At 40.7% G+C, this 20,328-nt stretch overlaps 2 protein-coding genes and 1 non-coding gene across 4 annotated transcripts; all 3 read right to left on the bottom strand.

Annotated features, from left to right (window-relative positions):
* Positions 1-1,309: 1,309 nt before the first annotated feature.
* LOC110986051 (diablo IAP-binding mitochondrial protein-like) lies at positions 1,310-20,321 on the bottom strand. Of its 2 annotated transcripts, none has more exons than XM_087134591.1 (7): positions 20,129-20,321; positions 18,716-18,935; positions 18,018-18,146; positions 17,473-17,616; positions 15,861-15,930; positions 14,399-14,820; positions 1,310-1,398 (listed from the first exon to the last, which is right to left on the bottom strand). In XM_087134591.1, exons 1-6 carry the CDS (start codon positions 20,305-20,307, stop codon positions 14,642-14,644), a joined length of 921 nt encoding a protein of 306 aa, XP_086990717.1. In that variant the 5' UTR covers positions 20,308-20,321; the 3' UTR covers positions 1,310-1,398; positions 14,399-14,641. The 2 variants fall into 2 exon arrangements, with proteins under 2 accessions (XP_086990717.1, XP_086990718.1); XM_087134592.1 differs by having other exon boundaries at positions 17,485-17,616.
* LOC110985793 (uncharacterized) lies at positions 6,445-12,737 on the bottom strand. The gene is made up of 3 exons (XM_087134593.1): positions 11,566-12,737; positions 10,364-10,520; positions 6,445-9,835 (listed from the first exon to the last, which is right to left on the bottom strand). The coding sequence occupies exons 1-3, from the start codon at positions 11,714-11,716 to the stop codon at positions 9,448-9,450; spliced, it is 696 nt and encodes a 231-aa protein (XP_086990719.1). The 5' UTR covers positions 11,717-12,737; the 3' UTR covers positions 6,445-9,447.
* Positions 6,447-6,608, bottom strand: LOC147799578 (U1 spliceosomal RNA). Its single transcript, XR_015424950.1, has one exon. It is a non-coding gene; the product is annotated as a U1 spliceosomal RNA (small nuclear RNA).
* Positions 20,322-20,328: the final 7 nt, after the last annotated feature.

Below are 20,328 nucleotides of genomic sequence, written 5' to 3'. Positions count from 1 at the left end.
TCTATCAGTCATCTATCTGACTGTCAGTACAATGATCCAGATAACCTAAGAGCAGATTCTGACTTGATTTTGGGACAGGAAGTAAGAAACTACATAAGTGAACATCAGTTGACATCAAGTCAGTTGAGCAGCTTTTATGCATCTGTGAGAAAGTACTTCACCACTGTGTGTGACTATGTGATTAGCACATTCCCGCTAAATGATGAACTGTTGCAACATGCTAGTGTGGCTAATGTAAGAACAAGACTTGATGCCACATTCACATCAGTTTCATATTTTGTGAAGCGATTTCACTTCCTGGAGGACAAGCTGGATGAAATGGAGACCGAGTTTGCACATTACCAGAATGACACTCAGGTGGACTCACTGGTGGAGACAAGAGCAGATGAAATGTGGATTTATGAAGGACAAAGCAACAGGTCAACTTCAGTATCAATATCTGCCCAAATTGATGCAGATGATACTTTCAATAAGCCATAGCAATGCTAAAGATGAGAGAATATTTAGTGTGGTATGCAAAAATGCAACAGAATTGCACCCTAACCTAAGCACACCTGTACATGTACTCTCCAATTCACTTGTATCAAAGATATATAGGGGAGCTACAGTTGTTCCTGTGCATCAACAGGACTATAAAGTCAAACTGCTACAAAAGTGTAAAAGTGCAACTGCCAACTATGTCAAGGCAAGACCATAATCTGGTAAGTGAATAAAGTGATGATATTTAAAACTACATGTATGTACACAAGTACATGTATGTTACATGTACCACGAGGGCAATTATTATTTTACATGACTGTGTAAGTCACATATACTCTATCCAGAAGTGGTTATATATGTAGTGGCCTTGAAAGGAGTACAAGTGACTCGTATCAATGCTACTACATTGAGGTGTGCAGGTCCATATTACTCAAGAAAATACAGTTTTTGAAGTTTAAGAGTACAGTTTTTTTATCCAGCAGGTTAGCATGTTTGACAGAGGAAACTGGTCTGTAATGTCCAATTGTATTTTTCACTTAGCAGTAAATATGAAAATTTTGTACAAGTGCATGACATTCAAATATGGCATAGCTGGTATACGTATAGGTCACAACAATACATGAAGTAACAAGGCACCCTATCTTGTTCAGACTTTGGTCTTATTCATCCTTGTTCTGTCTTTTTGTTTTAATTCCATTTTACTCCTAGATCTCCTCCTGTCAGAAGTAGCGACACTTCCAGTGGCAGACATCCATGATTCTAGCACCGACAGCTAAGGAGATGACGAAGACGACCAAGGTTCATACCCAGCGATAGTGCCATGCCTGTTTGCTGGACTGACCAGGAGAAGAAATCAGAGTGGGTGAGGTTCATCTTCATCATTTTATCTTCGTTTTTTGTAGCTCCATGGTGAACTCTCTGTTGTAGATATAATTATGAAATCATTCTCTATTAAATTTATGTACTTAATTTGATAAGTAATTAAATATTTCCAGTCATTATAAACTAATAAGTTTGAGTGTTAAAGTGAAACTGTCACTGTGTCGAACCTTTTTCCTTAACGTTGAATGGACTAGGGCAAGTTTATTTTTTATGATCGCCAGCTGTGTGCAGGACTACCTTGTTGTCTGGTTGTCACACTCAGAAAACTTGTCACGTCTTCATCGCTGCGCTGCTCGATTTCTGTACATTGTTATGTTATAGCTTCACAATCTTCTTGATTGGAATTAAGATTTCTTCAAGATTAACATCAGAACTGATAAAATGCCGCCGGGAAAATGTTCCTTGAACGACCGTTGGCTGCAAATGCCAGAGTATCGTGAATGGCTACAAAGAGATACCAAATACAGCTGCATGTAAACTTAGCATGAAGACGTTTGATGTTTCAAACATGGGTGAACGAACCAGCTTTAAGAAGCCACGCAAAAGAAAATAAAACACAAGAAGCTTTTTCAGACAAAGTGGAAAGGAGTGACTACTCCATCAGAGATTTTTCAGCAGAAAAACAACCAGTGATACAGCAAGTTCTGCAGCTAGGCCTACCCAACCACCCGCGGAACAGGCCGATCCTACCATGCAGCCAAAGTCAAGCACCAGCTTAGCCTCACTTGATTCATTTGTAAGCGGATTGTATTCGGATTGTCTCAAGGCGGAAATCAACTGGACTCTGAAGGTTGTCAAGTCACATTACTCCTTCAATCCATCGACCGGTGTGCAACAAGTCTTTGCTGATTCAGAAATAGCTAAACAGTTTTCTTGCTCAGAATGAAAGTGTTCTTACCTCTGCGACTTTAGGATTGCACCCCACTTTTGGGACATACTATCCAAGAAAATTGGCGACCAAGGCAGGTTTGTTGTGCTGTTTGATGAGAGTTTAAACCAGAAAGCCAAATGGAAACAGATGGACCTGCATGTTTGGCTCTGGGATGATGGACATGTATGTACATAAGGCCTATGTATTTTCTTGCATTTTGTGTTAAATTTGGTTATCAATTCAAGGAATTCATGGCAAGAATTCTGTAGGGAGTCAGTTCAATAACATGATTTGAACATTAAAGTTGCACTACATTGGTGTCTTGACAACAGATGACCCTAGATGAGTATAAGGATTACCCACATACAGAAATTTTCCGATTCCATTTGCTAGAACAAGGATTGGCAGAACTGAAAAAACCTGTTGAATTGGGCCAATGTGGAGTTATTGCTGTTTATACTACGGACATGGGCATTTATTTTGTGCTGCTAGTCTAGCATACTGGACAATCCAGAGGCTGGTCATTGGTTGTTTGTTGTGCTGCAGGTGTGCTCACAATGGAAGTGGACATGAAAATATTCAACGGCATTGGAAGGATAAGAGCATAGCATTATTAATGTTGTTTTACAGGCCATGACTCACTACTACACGTCTGTGCTTATGGGTCATGCAACTGCTCTGGATTAGGTGGTTAGCACAGAGAGCTTGAAATTTAACAAAACTCATCCAGATATCCATGGATGGATCAGATGTTAACTGGAAATTCCACCAGTCGATGCAAGACAAGCTACTGACCCGAGTATGGCAAAACCCTTCTGAATGGTTGGAGCTGTGGGCTTCACACAATCCATGGTGCATTTACAAATGGGTGTGTGGCCTCTGGATGGCCCATTCAGAAACTTCTCTTGAGCAAGTACAGACAATTCAAAGATACTCCAGCAAGACGAGAAGACTACACCAAAGCAACTGGATCCCACGTCTTCCCTGCCAAATTATGCAGTCATCATTGGGTGAAAAATGTGCCAGTGGCGGAGAAAGCGACTGAGATATGGCCAGATATGAAGACCTATGTGGAGAAAGTGAAAGCCCAAACTGTGCCAAACCCAGGAACTGTATCATTTGATACAGTAGCATCTTGATCCAAAGATAAGTTGATGATGGTGAAACTTCACTGCTTCCTGTTCCTTGTGAAGACCGACGGGCTAATGATGTCCTTCATGGCTCAAGAACTGGCGACTGCTGTTGGGTCTCCTGAAGAGATTTGTCAGGAAGGAATTCATACAGGAGGCAGATTCACTGGCCAAACTGATGAAACTTGATCCAGAGGACAAAGAAATACATTGCAATACCACCAGTGTAGATGTAGGTTTCTCAGCCGGATAAGAACCGAGGAAGCTAAAATCACCAAGCAATCCAAAGATCAGCGAGGAGGCCATCGAGGTGAAACGGGAATGCAAAGCTTTTCCTTGTAAAAACCACACTCAAGCTTCTGCTCAAGTCACCACTGAAATATGCGATGGTCAAGTACATGGCATGTCTCAGTCCAGTACAGATGGCCACAGCCAAAGATGAATGTGTCACCAACATGAAACAGCTGATGAGTGCACTGGTGAGAGCTAAACGAATCAAAAGTGGCTCATCTTATGATGAATGTCTTGATACAGTTTCACAGCCCGACAGTCATTCAGTATTTCGTAGCTTTGACCCATTCAAAGATGTGAGCAGGGTAGATGCTCTGTTCTCCGAGGCCATGGCTGGAAACAAGCAATACAAGAAACTGTGAGGTACGGTGCAGGATCTCCTCGTGTCTCATGGGCAAGCTACAATTGAGAAGGATTCTGTCAACAAACAAGCCTGAAAACGAGCAAGAACAGTCTGCGATCACATTGAGAGTGTTCGGGGGTATTCTGCATGTAGACCTCTACAAGAAACTTCTAGTTTTGCTGCATCTGCACGTCAGAAATACATGTACTTTTTGGAGGAACAAAGAAAACAGATGGAAACCAAACAAAATGAAAAAAGGAAAACACCGATGGAGAACATAGAGTGTCTGAAAAAGAAGAAACTAAGGCTACAGGCAGACATAAATGCACTAGTTCAATCAGCTGACAAGTTTGCTGTTGAAGCTGAGCCATCGAGCAAGCTGACATAGATCAGTCAAACACGAAGAACAGCAAAGACAAAGCAAGTGGAACATGCAGATGCCACTGCGTCTCTTCAAGCTTCAGTTGACAAACTTAGGCAAAAACACTACAAGTGAAGAGGTAAGTAGCCAGTTATACAGAAGAATAAAACAAAAGTAACAGTTATTTCAGGTACAGGTAGGTATGCACTTACTGCACTGTATTGCGTTACTACATGTATATTGTATTGATATATTGTATTGCGTGTCCAACCTGAATTAAGTCCTGGGAAAAATCAAACTTTTGACTTGGAAAGTCCTGAAATATTTTTTTTCACAAGGGTGTATGAACTCTGGTATTTGAATATTCGATCACCAACTAAATACTTGAAGAGTTATTTGCTGGTGTAAATATGGTATAAGTAGTAATGGTGTAAGTCGTAAAAAACGTCTGACACATGTGCCTTTATGTGATAGTATGTTAACAGTAAAGTACTTACAGGCACACTAAAAACAATTTGACTAGTACTCCATAACATTGACTACTACAAAAAAAAATGCCAAACACGCCACTTGCAACATTTTACCCAACATGGTATGCCGTTTACACTGGCACAAGTTTTAAAAACATGATTGGTACATTTAGGATATTCTTTAATGCAAGTTGAAACTAAATGATAGAACTGTCGAAAATGAACACAACTATCTTAAGACCTTTGGTCTCAAATTAGACACTAGCTATGTATATTCAAATGAACTGTTAAAACAGTAGACCTTTGCCATGTTGGACTGGCCCAACATGTTGGGACTGGCCCAACTTTAGGTGGGATGGGACGGTTGCCTACGACCTTCCACCGGGCCATAGAGATGTGTGATCAAACCATACGGTATGACCACAGACTGGAATTTGAGTGCATGGATTCTTCTGTATCCACTCTAGCAAAGTGGCTGATGACAACTTGCCCTACAGATTGGACGAACTGTCCCATCAACAAAACCAGTACAATTTTGTAAAGGTGCGCCCTTGTTGTGAATGGCATCTGCATAAACTTGTAGGTGTGCTGGATCAAGCCCCTGGTTCTCAAAAGACAGTAAACAATAGTGATGAGAAGTGTATCGGATGTCCACAGTCTAGTTGATGATTAGAAACAGAGTTGATTTTGGTCTACCGAACAATTCTTCCAAGTCCGAAAGACGATTTGGATATGCAAATCTTCTTAAAACTACACAGACAGCATCGATGCCACTGCAAATCGAAGCATTTTTCAGCGTACGAGTTTCTGGAACACCAAGTAAATTAGTGATGCGATAAATGTTATCTCTCGTGAATCTGAACTTGTCGAAACACTGATTGTCTGTAAGTTTTGATAGGTCAAAGCTTGGCCACACTGGATTGCAAGTCACTCTTTTTGGTCAAAGGTGCATTTGCTGACGAAAGTTGTAAAAATTATAAGTCATCGTTCTCAATCGCTAAAATCAATCAAGTCGGGGTGGCCGCTGCCATCTTTAAATCCTCACCGAAGAGCCCTCTGGCATGTCGGAAGCTCACCATTCTAAATGTAACCGTGCATGAAATACGAAACCATAAACACGAGCCATCTGGGGTGTGCTTACCGCGTTTTACAGCTATTCGTAGTCGTCTCTCAAACCGTGCGCTAACGAAACCTTTCTATTGACACATTTTTGTCCGAAATAACTGAAAAAGTGGACAGTGTAGTTGGTTTGTACACGTTGTTGCAGACTGTGAAGGCGCCGGCGGGCAAAGCATACTACTCAACCTACTAAGGCAGGGCACTGGATGGACGAATAATTACAACATATTTCTCCCTCTCGTGTTATCAAATGATTGTACGTTTTGATCAACATATACCTAAGCAGCCTTAGTAGGTGTGATCATTATAAATAATGGACTATAAACAATTTCATTAGAATTAAAGTACAGTTAACTTCCATCGTATTGGGCAGGTGGCTGTTGTATTGAAATTACTACGCCTTCAGCCGATTTGTGACGCGTGAACGATGGGAATAAAGCGAGCGACCGATTATCTCCATGGTTTTCCACTAAGGTTGTTCTGTTTTTGGATTTAAGGTACGGGGAGAGCGCGAACGCAGTCCCCACTATCAGAAATTGTACTCCCGAGTTCCCCACATTTGGGGGAATCGCACGGGTCAACCCGCCGAAGTGCAATGGCAAGGCCTCGCCGTGGGAGAACCGCCTGCTTGATCACGGTATCTCCTGAGCCAGGTAAGTATGATTGCAGGAATGATTTACTGGGTCATATACTTCACAGTGCAACACCACAATCACAGTGTGCTGCCAGCCAGCAAACCATCAGCAGAAGCGGTGGTTTTGCCCAGTAGATCGCGCATGCGCAATTTTCACAGATACGGCCTATGTAAATTTCGCGGTTTAGCACAACGATCATACTAAAGTACACGTACATGTTATTTATCTAGACCAAGTTTCCTACGATGTCATAATCGTGCTGGATGGACCGCGATGTGTTGTGATGGTAATGAGTGCATAGTGCTGTGATGGTAATCACTTATTAAGATAAACTGGTCAAGCATGCAGCGTTCGCACGTGCGCTTTTACAAGGTTGAAACTGCAATGCGGTAACTGTGGCCCAAGCAGTCCATATGCGGTATTATTTTTACATTCAGTGCAATCCAGTCACGTGGGCTAAAAAGGTATGCAAAATATCCATGTATACGTATGTATCGCAGAGCCTAGCCGCTCATGGAATGTTTTTTTTGGTCCGCATGTAATAATGTAGACTTATACATACATGTACAGCCATGTTCATAATACCTACTTTAAAAGGCATCTTTTAAAGAGATTTTGAACAGGTCACTTCCAGTAGGCCTAAGGTGAGTTTACTTATTTTCGGCTACGTCAGAAATTAAATAACTGGAAATCAAGCTAGAGACGTGTTCGTTCCATTGACAACCGTGCCTTTTCTTGCACTACTCAAACCCACAACGGCCGTATCTCACTTGGCTGCGACAGCTCGCGACTATTCGGGGACACAAAAAAAATGCGAAAAAATCCGCGAATCTAGCCACAATTTTCTCTTGGACTCGCACTGATTTGGTACTTATGACACATTAGTATGTCGCACGAGTTGCCAGCAAAATTTCGGCCAGAAATCGCCGAGGAAATTGTGAATATTTTATGTCTCGCGCCTGGAATGTCAGATTTTCATTTTTTAAAACAATCAGTCACAGTCTTTTTTCATAGGTCACCAACCCCTTACAAATTTGTCTTATATTTCTTGCACTTTCTGACTCAAACAGTCGCAGCCCAGTGAGGCTTTACCCAATTAATTGGACTGGCACAAAACTTTCTTGTCGGAAAAAGGACTTTGTGGAATCAGCTGTCTATTTGACAGTTGAAGAAAATGGAGAGAGGGACAGAAAACAAAGCGCCAGTGTTTGTTGCTTGTCCTGAAGTTGGACTTACTGCATGTGATTTCGAGGAGACTGAAACGGAAACAAACTGCCTCCGTTGGAAGGTTAAAGCAGAGCCAACTAATTAAAATGTAGTACATGTATAGCTAAAGAGACCAATCCAAAGAAACGGAAGTGAAAGTTTGCGTCGCTCAGAGACTTCAAATGTTCCGGTCGGTGGGAATGGGACCAGGAGGCCGCAGTTGTACCCATCTTCACAGAGGTGAACTGCTAGCCATTGGCCTTCAACAAGTTTTAACAGAGCCCCATATAGCACATGCACAGTCATAACACGTTCGTGTTTCTAGAACAATTTAAACATTAGGCCTTAATCATGTGAACTAGGAATGAAACAATACCCGTTTGTCTCTTGCTGTCTATCTGTCCTTAATCAGAAACAAAAGTTGAAGTAAAATTTTTGATGATTTCCGTTTGTTTATCGTCATAAGGTATCAACTTCTGATTTTGCCTTTGGGTAGAAATCTCGAAACGTCAGACTTTCCTACTTTTTTCAGTTCATAGTTTGATCACGGATGACATAATTTGCTGATAAAATAATAGAGTGGCAAGCCTTTCATGTCGCCATTGCATGGTCTTATCGATAAGTCACGCTGTTTACGTAAAAAGATTTCTTGTAAGGGATGATTGAGGTACTTTCTGTATCGTGTAGGCTACATGTATAAGGAATCCCGTCTCGGAAAGATACAGGGATTACGTTGAGGTTAGCTGGAACATTCGAGCAAATATATTGCCCACCAACCCTCGCTAGGCAGCACGTACACTCACTGCATACGCAACGGGCATGGCGAAACCATGCGCAGATAGCACCAACCAAGCGATAACGGAAAGGACTGACGGCAAATGTGTCACGTGATATTTGGATTTACCACTCGGTATGCCCATTTTCGGTCGATGGCTTCCCATAAAAATTATGGTGTGCTATAGACGATAAACAAAGATCCTCCAGACCATGATTAAAAGTCAGTAGTTCCGTTCTTTAAGTACATCCCCCCACTCAGTCCTGCCCTTCTTAAAATGAAGGCAAGTTTTAGGACGGTTATTTCACCTACGACAGCAGGATTTCGCTAAGGGGACAGGGGGACACACGTCCTTTCCAGGGTTCATCCGGGGTCCAGCAGCCCGGTTAGTGTTTTTCTCACACCCATGGAGCCTGTATGTAAAAGACTGTTTAGGTGCATGAATACAGAAACTTATTTATTAGATTACAAAGAATGCCCTTACACGTACATTGAAGAAACATGTAATAAACTAAGAGTGACTGTTAAAATAACCGTCTCCTATTCTTTGTGCTTAATCTGCTGGAGATAATTGGTACCACAACTTACAAAAATGTTAATCGAACCAATAGTTTGCCCCCCCCAAAACACGTTAAAACCCTTTAATATAAACAACTTACACAAAAGAATGTTGTACCCTGTTACAAAAACAGTTTTTGTAACAGTTGTAATGTGAACATGGGTTTAGATCCATGAGAACTTTTTGTCAAATTTTGCCCAATCCAAGTGTAACTGCTCCTAGCCGAACGAAACACGACTTTTACTATCAAAGGTGTTTGCAGTGGTTTCAAAGTTAACGTTATTTACTGACGGTAAGCTGCTGTAGGTATTTAGAACATGCCCAGCTACTTGCATTTACTATTTCTTGCTCTACTTTGAGTGTCCTGCTCCATCTCGGCAGCATAGAGGACTTTGTGGACTTGGAATTTCACTCTTGACCTGAGAGGAGGTGGTAGTTTCTTGCAAATGGCTGCCATTGACTGGAAGAACATGTCATCTTCGTCCCCCTGCACTGCCCTGTGCTGTCTCTCTTGGAGTTCGTAAGACTCTTCTTTTCTCTGTTTCCTGGAATCCGAGTGCAGGGGTACTGGGGTCGTGAATGAGTTCTTACTAGTGGTGCCATCCTGCCGGGCTTCGCTGGGCTCACCTTGAAGTTCACTATCTTTATCGCTCCCACTGCAAGCGATCTCATACTCAACATCCGAGTCGTCATTCGCCGTGATGTTTCTCTGTCTGTTATTAAAAGGCAAAGCAAAAGATGCACAGAACAATACAGTCCTGGGTATCTTTTTGAGGAAGCATAACAACAGCTGTATGGAATGAACTATGGCTGAGTCAATTCAAATAAATGAATATCTGAGTACACATATTCAACCTTCCAACTGATCAAAGATTGGAATGTATAGTTGTTCTAAATTCACACAAAGCGGGAACAAAATTTACATATTTTACAAAATTAAAAAAAATCTTAAAGAAAAAAGTCATTTTGGATCTTATTGTTGAACAGATGCATATCATTAAGCTACATCCAAATTTTCTCGTAACGGAGATATCCCTGCAAACTGCAATTTCGTAACCAAATAATTGAATTTTCCCATTCATTTCACTTTGATTTCAAAATATTTGATTTGAATATAAATATATAAATGTTCGATATATGATTCAGAATCCATATACATGTATTCGAATAATCATTACAGCCCTAGAATGGACCATACGATTAAGGTTAAACTGGAGTATTATGCAATGTGCAGTGTGTACCTTCTTAACTTAAGGTACGGCTGTAGAAATTCCAGAATATGTTGGTATTTGTACGGTTTGACCTTCTTCCCTGCCTTGCCACTTTTCATCTTTTGCTTGTTCTTGGACCTCACAAAGGCATCCCGGATGTCTTTCCATCTCTTGGCAGCTTGTGTTCCTGATGATGCATGCGAACCAAGAGAAAAATAATTTACGTTTAATAAATTAATATCATGTTATTGCTTTCTTTGCAGGATCCTAACAAGAACATACAAGTTATGGGGTTGGAAATGCCACTGTCTCCTACTGAAACCCTACCTAATGCAACTTATATCTTGGAAGAAATAACTGTATACAAATCTTCAGTTACAGACTTTCATATGCTAAGCGAATAGGGAAACCATTTTGGCTGCCAGACAGCAACTGTACAACAGGAGAATACAATTCCATCCAGAAATAGACAATAAAATCAAAGCAACATGCATCCTACTTTACTGCCCCAATAATAAGAAAACCATCAAATCCAGACAGGTTTTGAGGAAGTGTGCAACACGGATTCCTGAAGTGAAAAGTTGGAGCATGTTGTGCCCCACGAAAAGCCTTTGAATTACATGTGCGTGATGCTTCATAAAACAAGTGTCTAAAACTTGTAAAGTCAGCAGGCAGAGAAAATGATGCATACTTCGGACGAGAGAGAGAGAGACCGACTACAGATCCTGAGTTAACCTGAGTTTATACTTCTTCATTCACACTTCTGTTAAATAATCATCAGTTTAGGCCTAATGATGATTTGCAAATTGAGCATTTTAAAATTAAAATCAAGTATAAATAGCCTACTGTAAGGAACCAAAGGATTTAAAAAATCACTGACCCCACATAAAGATCGAGGAAACAACTGAACGTGACACTGAAATGAGTAAACCAAGCAAAAGAATTTGCACATACAACATGTACAACATGCATGACATGTACATGTACATACCTCGATGACTATTGTATTGGCCTGCTGTCGAGTACTTCACAGGCCCAGTAGGCCTACCTCAGTGTACATGTACGTTTTAGCCAGGACAAGTATCGTGTCTCGCACATGTGCACGTACACGGTACAGTACGACTACGAATACGTGCATGCACTAGGTCCAAACTCATCATGCATAATAGGGCCTGCGCCCACTACGGATATGACTGAATGAAATGTCTTTCAATTCCTTCTTTTTTCATCACCTGGCATGTCCAGTCTCGCCCCAACAGTCTCCCATACATCTCGCTTTTGGAGAGCACCTTTCCAAGTATTCAACGACGTGTCATATAATAGAGGGTGCCTTTGGACTTCGAGTATTAAGCTCTCGTTGCTGTTTCTCTCGTGCGCCGCCATGTTTGTACCGAGGTGGCGCAACCAGTGACGTCACACTGAACGAAACCTCTGATTAGCTAGGATTTGGCGCCCCGCGTCAACGCGTATCATTGGGGAAAATGGCTTCAGCTTTTCAAACATTGCGGTTCATTAGTTCATCTCAATAGTTCATTTCCGTTAGTTGCAGGAAAAAAATAAACATTCTAGCGAAAAGCCATCAGCAAATTTGATACCTTCACGCCTTTCTCTGCCACTCTTTTGAAAGGTTCGAATTGTATCAAAATGTAAATTCTCCACGAAAAGAATTTTAGGCCACCTATTACAAAGTCTCGATTTTTTCAAGGATAAAAATGTGTTAAAACTACCGTGTAAATAATATTTGCCTTCTAGTCTGATCCCCCAAAGTGCAAAAAGTACATATTTTATGGGTATGAGACATAGAGCAAAATCAATAACTTTAATGTAAATAACCCCCAGAATCGGACATCCACATCAGAAAAATGCGACAAAAATATACGGGTCTATTAGGAAACCATCATTTGAATTTTAGTTTACCAGCATTTGTGTAAATAATGGGCCACTGCCCGTACGGTCTTGGAGAGGCTTCGCCAGATCGAACGCAAATCTCGTCTCGCTTTCCTCTGATCAAATGCTATATAACTTTTTTTAAGGGAGAATCTGTCGTCTTTCCCGATTCCCGCTGCCTTGTTTGATAAACTGAATTTCTCTGAATTTAATTGTATGGGGAGACCGCGAACGCACCCTAACTAGGCTACCCAAAATTGCACCCCGAGTTAATATTGGGACCATAACGGACGTGGGGTCTACGATCCGGTAGTATAATAATCTCAGTCTACATTTCCGCGTCGCGTCACACTGGGCCCGCTACAGTCTAATATAACGTGTCGCACCGGCGAAAAAGGCTGCTTGCATTATACTTGGTGTGTGTGCGTTTCGTTCATTAATTTTTCGATTTGAAACTGAAAATAAAAAATATTTCATTGTAACCGGTATTTTCCGTCTGTGTTTTCGTGACAGGAATATGTTCGTCGCTTGAACCCATTTCCAGGATCGGTAAAAGTGGAAAAGCTGAGTCAGCTCCTCTCACGCATTGCCGTATATAAGGATAAGCTTTCTCTGTTAAGACAAGAAGCTCGGTGATTGAGGCATGGAACCAGCTAGAAGAACATGACAAGAGTTCACAGAAATTTCAGTCCCGCCACAAGTCTCGTTGGGGGAACACATTGTATGGCCGAACGAAAGGGGATCTTGAGGAGGCAGCCATAAACACAGCAAGTCAAATTCCGAAACCGTTATACACCAACATAGGTAATTGATCAATGTGAAATGAACTAGGCTTATGCACTGCGTCATGAAGCGCATCTGGTGTTGCGTTCTGGTGACGTCTCATCGCCTGAGAAGTCAAAGATTACTAACCAGTATGTTATGAACGCATGCAGCAAAGAGTAATGGAAAGGGATTCCATCTTATACAAACTGAATATTCCTCTTTAAAGTAAACTCAAAATGTGTCTGGGAATACGTTTTCCAAGAGGCTTTTGCAAGCACAAATGCAACAAGTAAAGGCAACATCATTGCATAACCACAGTGTATCAACTGACCAACTACCTGATGCCCCAGAGCTACCGTGGAAGAACCAGAGACAACATACGTGGACACTGAGATACCCAGCAAATGTGACGAAAGCAAGACATGATGCAAGTTGCCATCCGTCCACTGTTTGGTCTTCTGGTTTCTAAACTGAACCCTCAACTGCTTCTTCATCACAACTCATTGCCTTCTCTAGTTCTTTTCTTGATTGGGCGATGATTAAAGACACCCTGGACTTCAGATGAAAAGGACAATATTTTTACCCCCAAAACCAAGTAAGGAAAGCATTCCCCTTTCATCCTTGCGGCAAACTGTTACAAGGCCAGAGGAAATATCACCAGAAGTTATTTTGTGAATACACAAAGCAGATCTCAGGTCTCATAAACAAGGGGATTTCTCAAGTACGATCACTTTAAGGCTGTTCTTGAACTACTAGGATCAGCTAATCATGATCCTGATCCTACAAACCGTATTTTTGCTCATCTGGTTCTTTATGCTGCATTTATTTCACGCATACATTTTTGTATATTTTCTTTAATTTCTTAATATTCCTTACGGGTCCGTGATTGATTTGAAAAGTATTGCCACCAACTGCTTCCGGGCATTAGCAGAGTTTTGTGAATCTCAAAACAAAAATATTCGGAGCCCCCCGACTGGTCAAAATCTGGAGGTCATGAAATAATTACCTTGCATGATTAGCTACTAAATCTGCACGGATATCACAGAGGATATCACAGACACTCTGAATTGATGCTTTCCCAGCGGTTGAACTATCAAATCTTCCCCAAGTGTCAGCAAAAGTTTGAATAGAACAAATACATACGCAAGAATCTGTAGCAGGTTCTTGAAATGTAACCCATCTTTAGCTTTGTAACCTTTCACCCTTGCTCTCTGAAAGCACAGTAAAACAATGATACCAACTGTTCCGTTTCATAGTGTTTTTCATCATACCAACAATCTGAAGTGCTTTATAATTACAATTATTATCCCATTCTTTAGGACAAGACCAGTCAGCAGCAAGCAAGGTCTGCCCTAACAGGTATCCACTATTACATCTGGGTAGAGAGAGGCAAGTAAGGGCAAAGCAACTTACCCAAGGTCACGATTTGTAACCAGCTGCTCATGTTGAACCCCATGATCAGGAGTCCAAAACCTTAACCACGAGGTGACATGCTGCCCCAACATGCAACTGTGAAAGTGCTTTGGAGAGTGTCCCTGAGCATATGACGACTTCCAAGCAGCAAAAGTAGTGCCATGTCCATACCTTCTCTGTCACTATGCCCAGATTTCCCCAAGGACTGTACTCCTTGCAACGAACTTCCCCATTCTCACTACATCAGCTGGGGACTTCCTCCAAGTTGCTGTCTCCTCCATCTGCTGCTGCTGCCTTGATCATCTGGGCCTGCATAGTAGCCAGCTGCTCTTTGGCCTTCTGGGAGACTTTGCTCGCCACAGCCAGCTGGGCCTGAACTAGCTGAAGATGCTGTCCAGCTGTCAAAGCAGAAAGCTCAGCATCTAAAAAGACAGGAAACAATTTATTCTGATCTTATTAAACATACCTCCCTTGGAAATTTTGCTTAGCAAAACAATGCAACAACATAAGGCAGTGCACCAGAACTGGTTACCTGGATACCCAGCCAATCCTGCTAGGAGTCGGATCTACATTATTCAACAAAGGTTCTCTTGCCAACTTTACAAATTGCATTGTAATCCTGAGACAATAAACAGAGAAAGGTTCTTAATTCCACTTGTTGAGAATTTCCAACATGAAGCACAGACAACAACAAAAAAAATGGAAGAGGCTACCAAAATGAATGACGCAAAGACACCTGTAAAGCTCATTGTTCACACTATCTTGCTGTGTAGGGTGTATCAATATAACATTATGGTACTATCATGCAGATCTTAATCAACTACCTGTACAAGTACATCTATTGGTTTGCTTTTAATAAATCTACCCAGGTAACCATATAACTTCAGTTGGTTACCCAGTTCCCTCAAACCTGTAAATGCAGAGCCCCAATCTATTTGCAGAAGTGTATTAGTTCAGTCGTAGCACTGGAACAAAATTGGGACATTACACAGTATGCAAATTCCTAGCGGATACACTGTACAGTGTTAACAAAGCAAGCAGTGCTCTTCGTAACAGGTAAGAAAGTTGAGAGGAATAACTGAAGAGTTTCGGAATATGAGAACAGTTAAGCATCACTCTTGGGCTGCTGGGGTGAAAGACTAACATTTAAATGATACTTTCAAATACTCTCTTCCACATTGCAAGATACAGAGTTTGCAAAATGATCCTTTAGACTAGAATAAGTGATAAGTTAACAGTTGGCACATTTAAGGTAGCCTTGGAAACTATGATATCTCAGGATCAAGTTTGTTAATCTTTGCAAATGTTAGTATGGGTTAACAAGTAATAGCTTATAACAACTTATAACTCTAATTCACAACTTAAGTGAAAACAGAAAACTCAACATCATGTTCAACCATTTTTTAAAGAAATAATCTCAAGAGAAAAATTCAAAAGTGGAGAGATTAAATTGTCCATTTACCTGCCTGATATGCTGCTTCAGCTGCTCGTTCAACAACCAAGATGGCTGATGTCAGCATAACATTAGCATCCTATGGGTCAACAAGAGAAAAAAACTGCCATGCAAGGGTGTTCAAAACTTTAAAAATATTTGATGCCTGAATAAATCCCTATGACTGTTGATATTCGATCATGTGTAACTGAATTGCATGGCACAGCCAACATGCAAAAATGGAAGTTCCATGCCATGTAGTCTCACTTCACAGTCACAAGAAATTTTTGAACTCATAGGTGAAGCACAGATTTTTTTCTGGCAACATTTATGCAAGTAATGTAGGATTTATACAACAAAAAACAAATAGATATTTCATATTTGTGGGATACAAAAAAATAATTTCACCTGGTGACAAGTGGGATTTTCCATTCCATGAGGTGAAGCCAGGTTGAATGGGACATTTCATGTCATCTCGTAAAATGAGTGTTTTTTAAATCCAACTCGTGATCATTCTTCATTTGTCTTTTATCATTTTATGGCAGGGAGGGGGACAAGGATAATGAAAGATTTTACGGAAGTTTAACATTATTCTAGACAAGGTCATGCTTTCTTCATCTGGAAAGGATGGTGGGAAGTGAGAATGGACTGGCCTGACTTTATTATCCCAGATCAAGGATGAAGAAATTTTGCTGTAGAGTCTAGAATTTTTTAGACTCTAGGCTCTATAGTTCCAAATTAACAGCACAAAATGGAATCTTCCAGTATGAGAAAATTAGTTAATTGCCTGAGATCAGGGTTGCACTATACTAAATACACGCCCATAGAAAACGGAGTAAATCAGACAGAAATAGAGCTGCCTGATGACTCTCAGGAAGAGGGTGGCTTTACGTTTTCACTGGAAATTTAAGATGATAGCCTGAACTTCGATTTTCTTTTTCATTTTAAAAGGATTAGCCATGCAGATTTGTTTTATTCACCTTCTCCCAAACCTTCCCCCCCCATAGGGGTATAACTCTACACTCAGCTCTGAATGTAGCTGCCAGTTTCTACATATATGCAAGATTCGTACCAGTTTGAAGTTTCTTTGAACAAATTCCCCGAGCTACAAGTCTCTAATTTGTCATTTATCCCTTTGGTTGGTCCCAATTATGGCACCTCTTATTGTAAATAGCCCAAGGGCTCATAAAAGTATCGATGCACTCGCGCATAGAAATTTAGCCGTTTAGTGGCATACACCCTGTGGAAAAGTTGCATGTGCCTGCCAAACAGGACCTAAGCTGAGCCCCTAGGCAAAGCAGAAGACAAGTTGTTATTATCCTTGCCCTAATGGGCCAAGAAACATTCCTATGAACCATCTCACCTCCCCAGGGAATACACAACCATCACTGCAACCATTTCGGGTGCTACCAGGCAATCAACTACAATCACCCTTTCTGTCCTCACAGGTACCTGTTTCTACTCCTGGGTGGAGAGAGGGATATGAAAGTAATGTGACTTGCCCAATGTTGGAGTGTATCACCTAGCACAGGGTTTGAACCTCAACACTACAACTCAGAGTTTCAAAACCCTTCCAACATGGCCATACTTGTACGTCCCAACAGGTAGGCCACACGTTCCCTACTTTCAACTGCTCTCGTACATGTACTGGTACCTCGATTGCTTGCATTCTGTTGTCAATTTCTACCCGTTGATGAATGATGTCTTGCCAGAGGTCATCTTCCTGTGCAGGTGTGCCAACAAACTGGGCATGGTCTTCCAACAGCAATCTCAATGATGTCACCATCTGTAACAAATAAATGTACATTAATAATAAAAATATATATGAACACATTATTTAAACCAAACAATGGAAAGATAATCTGGTTGCTGCAACTGACAAAATTCAAAACACAACAAAACAAAAAAACCTGAGCATATGATATGAGATTTGGTCTCCAAATAACTTAGACAAAGCAATAGCATACACAAAAACTATCCATAAACCTCATAGCTGTCATGCGAAATCACACCTTCAAGTGTTTGAGTTACTGCATAGTTGTAGCTTCTTACACAGCCAGTGTGGCAATTTTAAGCATACAAATACCTATTGGCAAATTAGGGCTTTTCAATCTTGACGCCTGTACATTGTGCTGCGATAGAAAGGTAAAGGGAAAAAGACTTTGATGCAGTATTCTTTGAGCTTACCTCTGCATATTCCTTACGCAGTGAGATAGCTGCCAAGGCAGAATGAGTGAGAAGTATGCAAGATGAATCAACAGCGATGGCGGCGGCATTCTTGATCAGCTCATGATGACTTAAGGATCCTGCATCGCTCTAAGGATGGCATTATTATGAGACATCAGATATACTGTCCAGGTGAAGAAGTTTTCTTGGACACATTTTCTGTGCAGCCTTCTACTCTTCTTTTAATGTCAAACCATATAAGACATCCTTTTGGGATTAAGTGTATTGAGAAGTGTTTTAAACTTCCGTGTACATTTACTGTTCACATTCTTGAGACAGTCTAAATTAGTGTACACAAAGAACAGAAAATCAATTAATAAAACCACTATAGAAAGGGAGGACAAATTGTTTGAATAAATAATTGTAGAGGAGGTAATCATTACAAGTATGCTCATGAAGGAACAATATGTATGATGACCTACAGCTGCATGCTGAATTTCATATTCGATACATGAAAAAGACATTTCCAATTTCACGTTTGGAATAAACATCTGATGTTTCCAAAACCCAAATACATGTACTTGATTGTGCCTTCCAAACCATAACTTGAGCAATCAATTTTAAATTTTAACCATGGTAATGTAAAAATTTGAACTTGCTATTTTTGTCAGTGAAAATTAAGCCGAGTAAAGAAATATCAGGGTTGCAATCTGTCACACCTGGAGTGATGTAGCAGAGCCTTGATGGGCCGAGGAATGTTTATCATTACTGCTGAGTGGCACACAAGGTATGGCTGACAGCAACACACCCCCAGTGCCTAGACCACAGAGCCTGACCAGCCAGGGTCGTAAGAGTGATGTGGCTTGCACCCTTGGAGGTCGCAGGCAATGGCTTGATGGGATGCATACTGCTTGCCGTTGATACAATACTGACCGAAATCTGTACATGTATGAATATTAATTACCACTGAAATTTATTATTACGTTTTATGCAGAACAGTCACAAAACATCACATGTTTCAGACAATCTGATGTCACTTTTTTCATGCATTATCTCAATAAAGGCTACTTATTGCAACAATGGTGAAAAGACATAAAGCAAAGAATAGGTACGAATACAAATTTGTATTTGTTGGTCTTCATTCTGAATTCAGATTTTCTAATGCATTAATTTGATCAGTGGTCATTTGATCACAGAAGTGTCAATGTTCTCCTTATTCCTGAAAAATTTCAGTAAATTAAAAATAAATGCTCTCAAATCACATAACAGATGACAAATAGGTAGTCTGGGAGTAGAACTTCTATGGGATGGCTATTATATCTAGTTCACAGATCAAGCAAGAGTTCACACCTGGTTATCACTTGACACCCTCTGAACAAACCCTATGAATTTCACTGGTCTGAAAAATTCCAATTGTTTTCTTCGTACATACATGTAAATGCTTCAATCTTTCCTAGCTTAATTTTGTTTACATGTACTTTATAGACAAAATATCGCTCTCTGGTGGCTGAAGCACATGTATTACTGCAGGGAAAACCAGTGATGTCTGTATGGAATTCTTCCCTAGGATAAGAGCAATGTCTCAATCATTCCTTATTCCTCAATGGTCATGGTTACCTGTTTTGCGCACGTGTTTTTACTACAGCGACAGCAAAAGACGAAGAGACCTTGTGAAATTAACAGAGGTTTGTTTTCAAATGTTGCAAATGTAACTGGGAAAACATGTAAACACAAGCGTTAGAAATGTTGTTCTGAGGTGTTTGTGAAGACAGAAAGGACAACAGGATTTATTTGTCTTTCTTATATTTATTAAATTTCTTTTTTCTAAGTTACCAATAAAATGTTTCGGTCAGGGCGAAAAATTTGGGTCGGTCCGGAAATCGGAAGCATTGTTTTAGCCTTTTAAAGTTGGATTCACCGACCGTCAGACTGTTATTTGGGTACTCAAACGTCAATGTTTTTATATGTTGCATCTTGGCCTATGTCTCTGTTACAAAAGAAGCGAAGTGGAAATGGGGCCAAGTGGGGATGGGGTGAAGTGACCGACACCCACCATGACAATCAATGCAAAACTGCAATTACTGTAACCATAGAGCTACATACCCAGCTCTGTAACCTACGTGTACATGTACCTTTCACAAAACACAACACGTTTTAAGCCACGGCAAGCCATTCCTTTTAGAAACATCAAAAGAAAGGGAAAAACACAGCTTCCACTGTTTACTGATGAGACGCTATGACGCACAAAATTGAATTTTCCCCTTTCAATTCTAGAGAAGAAATCCAGTTTTAGAGGTGATCTCAACTTCATGACCAGCACGCATTACGTCAT

This window comes from Acanthaster planci, linkage group LG03 (assembly GCF_054643075.1).
Source record: "Acanthaster planci isolate LZ-2023a linkage group LG03, COTS_SCS, whole genome shotgun sequence".
NCBI classification, from domain to species: Eukaryota; Metazoa; Echinodermata; class Asteroidea; order Valvatida; family Acanthasteridae; genus Acanthaster; species Acanthaster planci.
The sequence above is the reverse complement of the archived record's forward strand: the minus strand, read 5'-3'. Positions and strand labels throughout refer to the sequence as shown.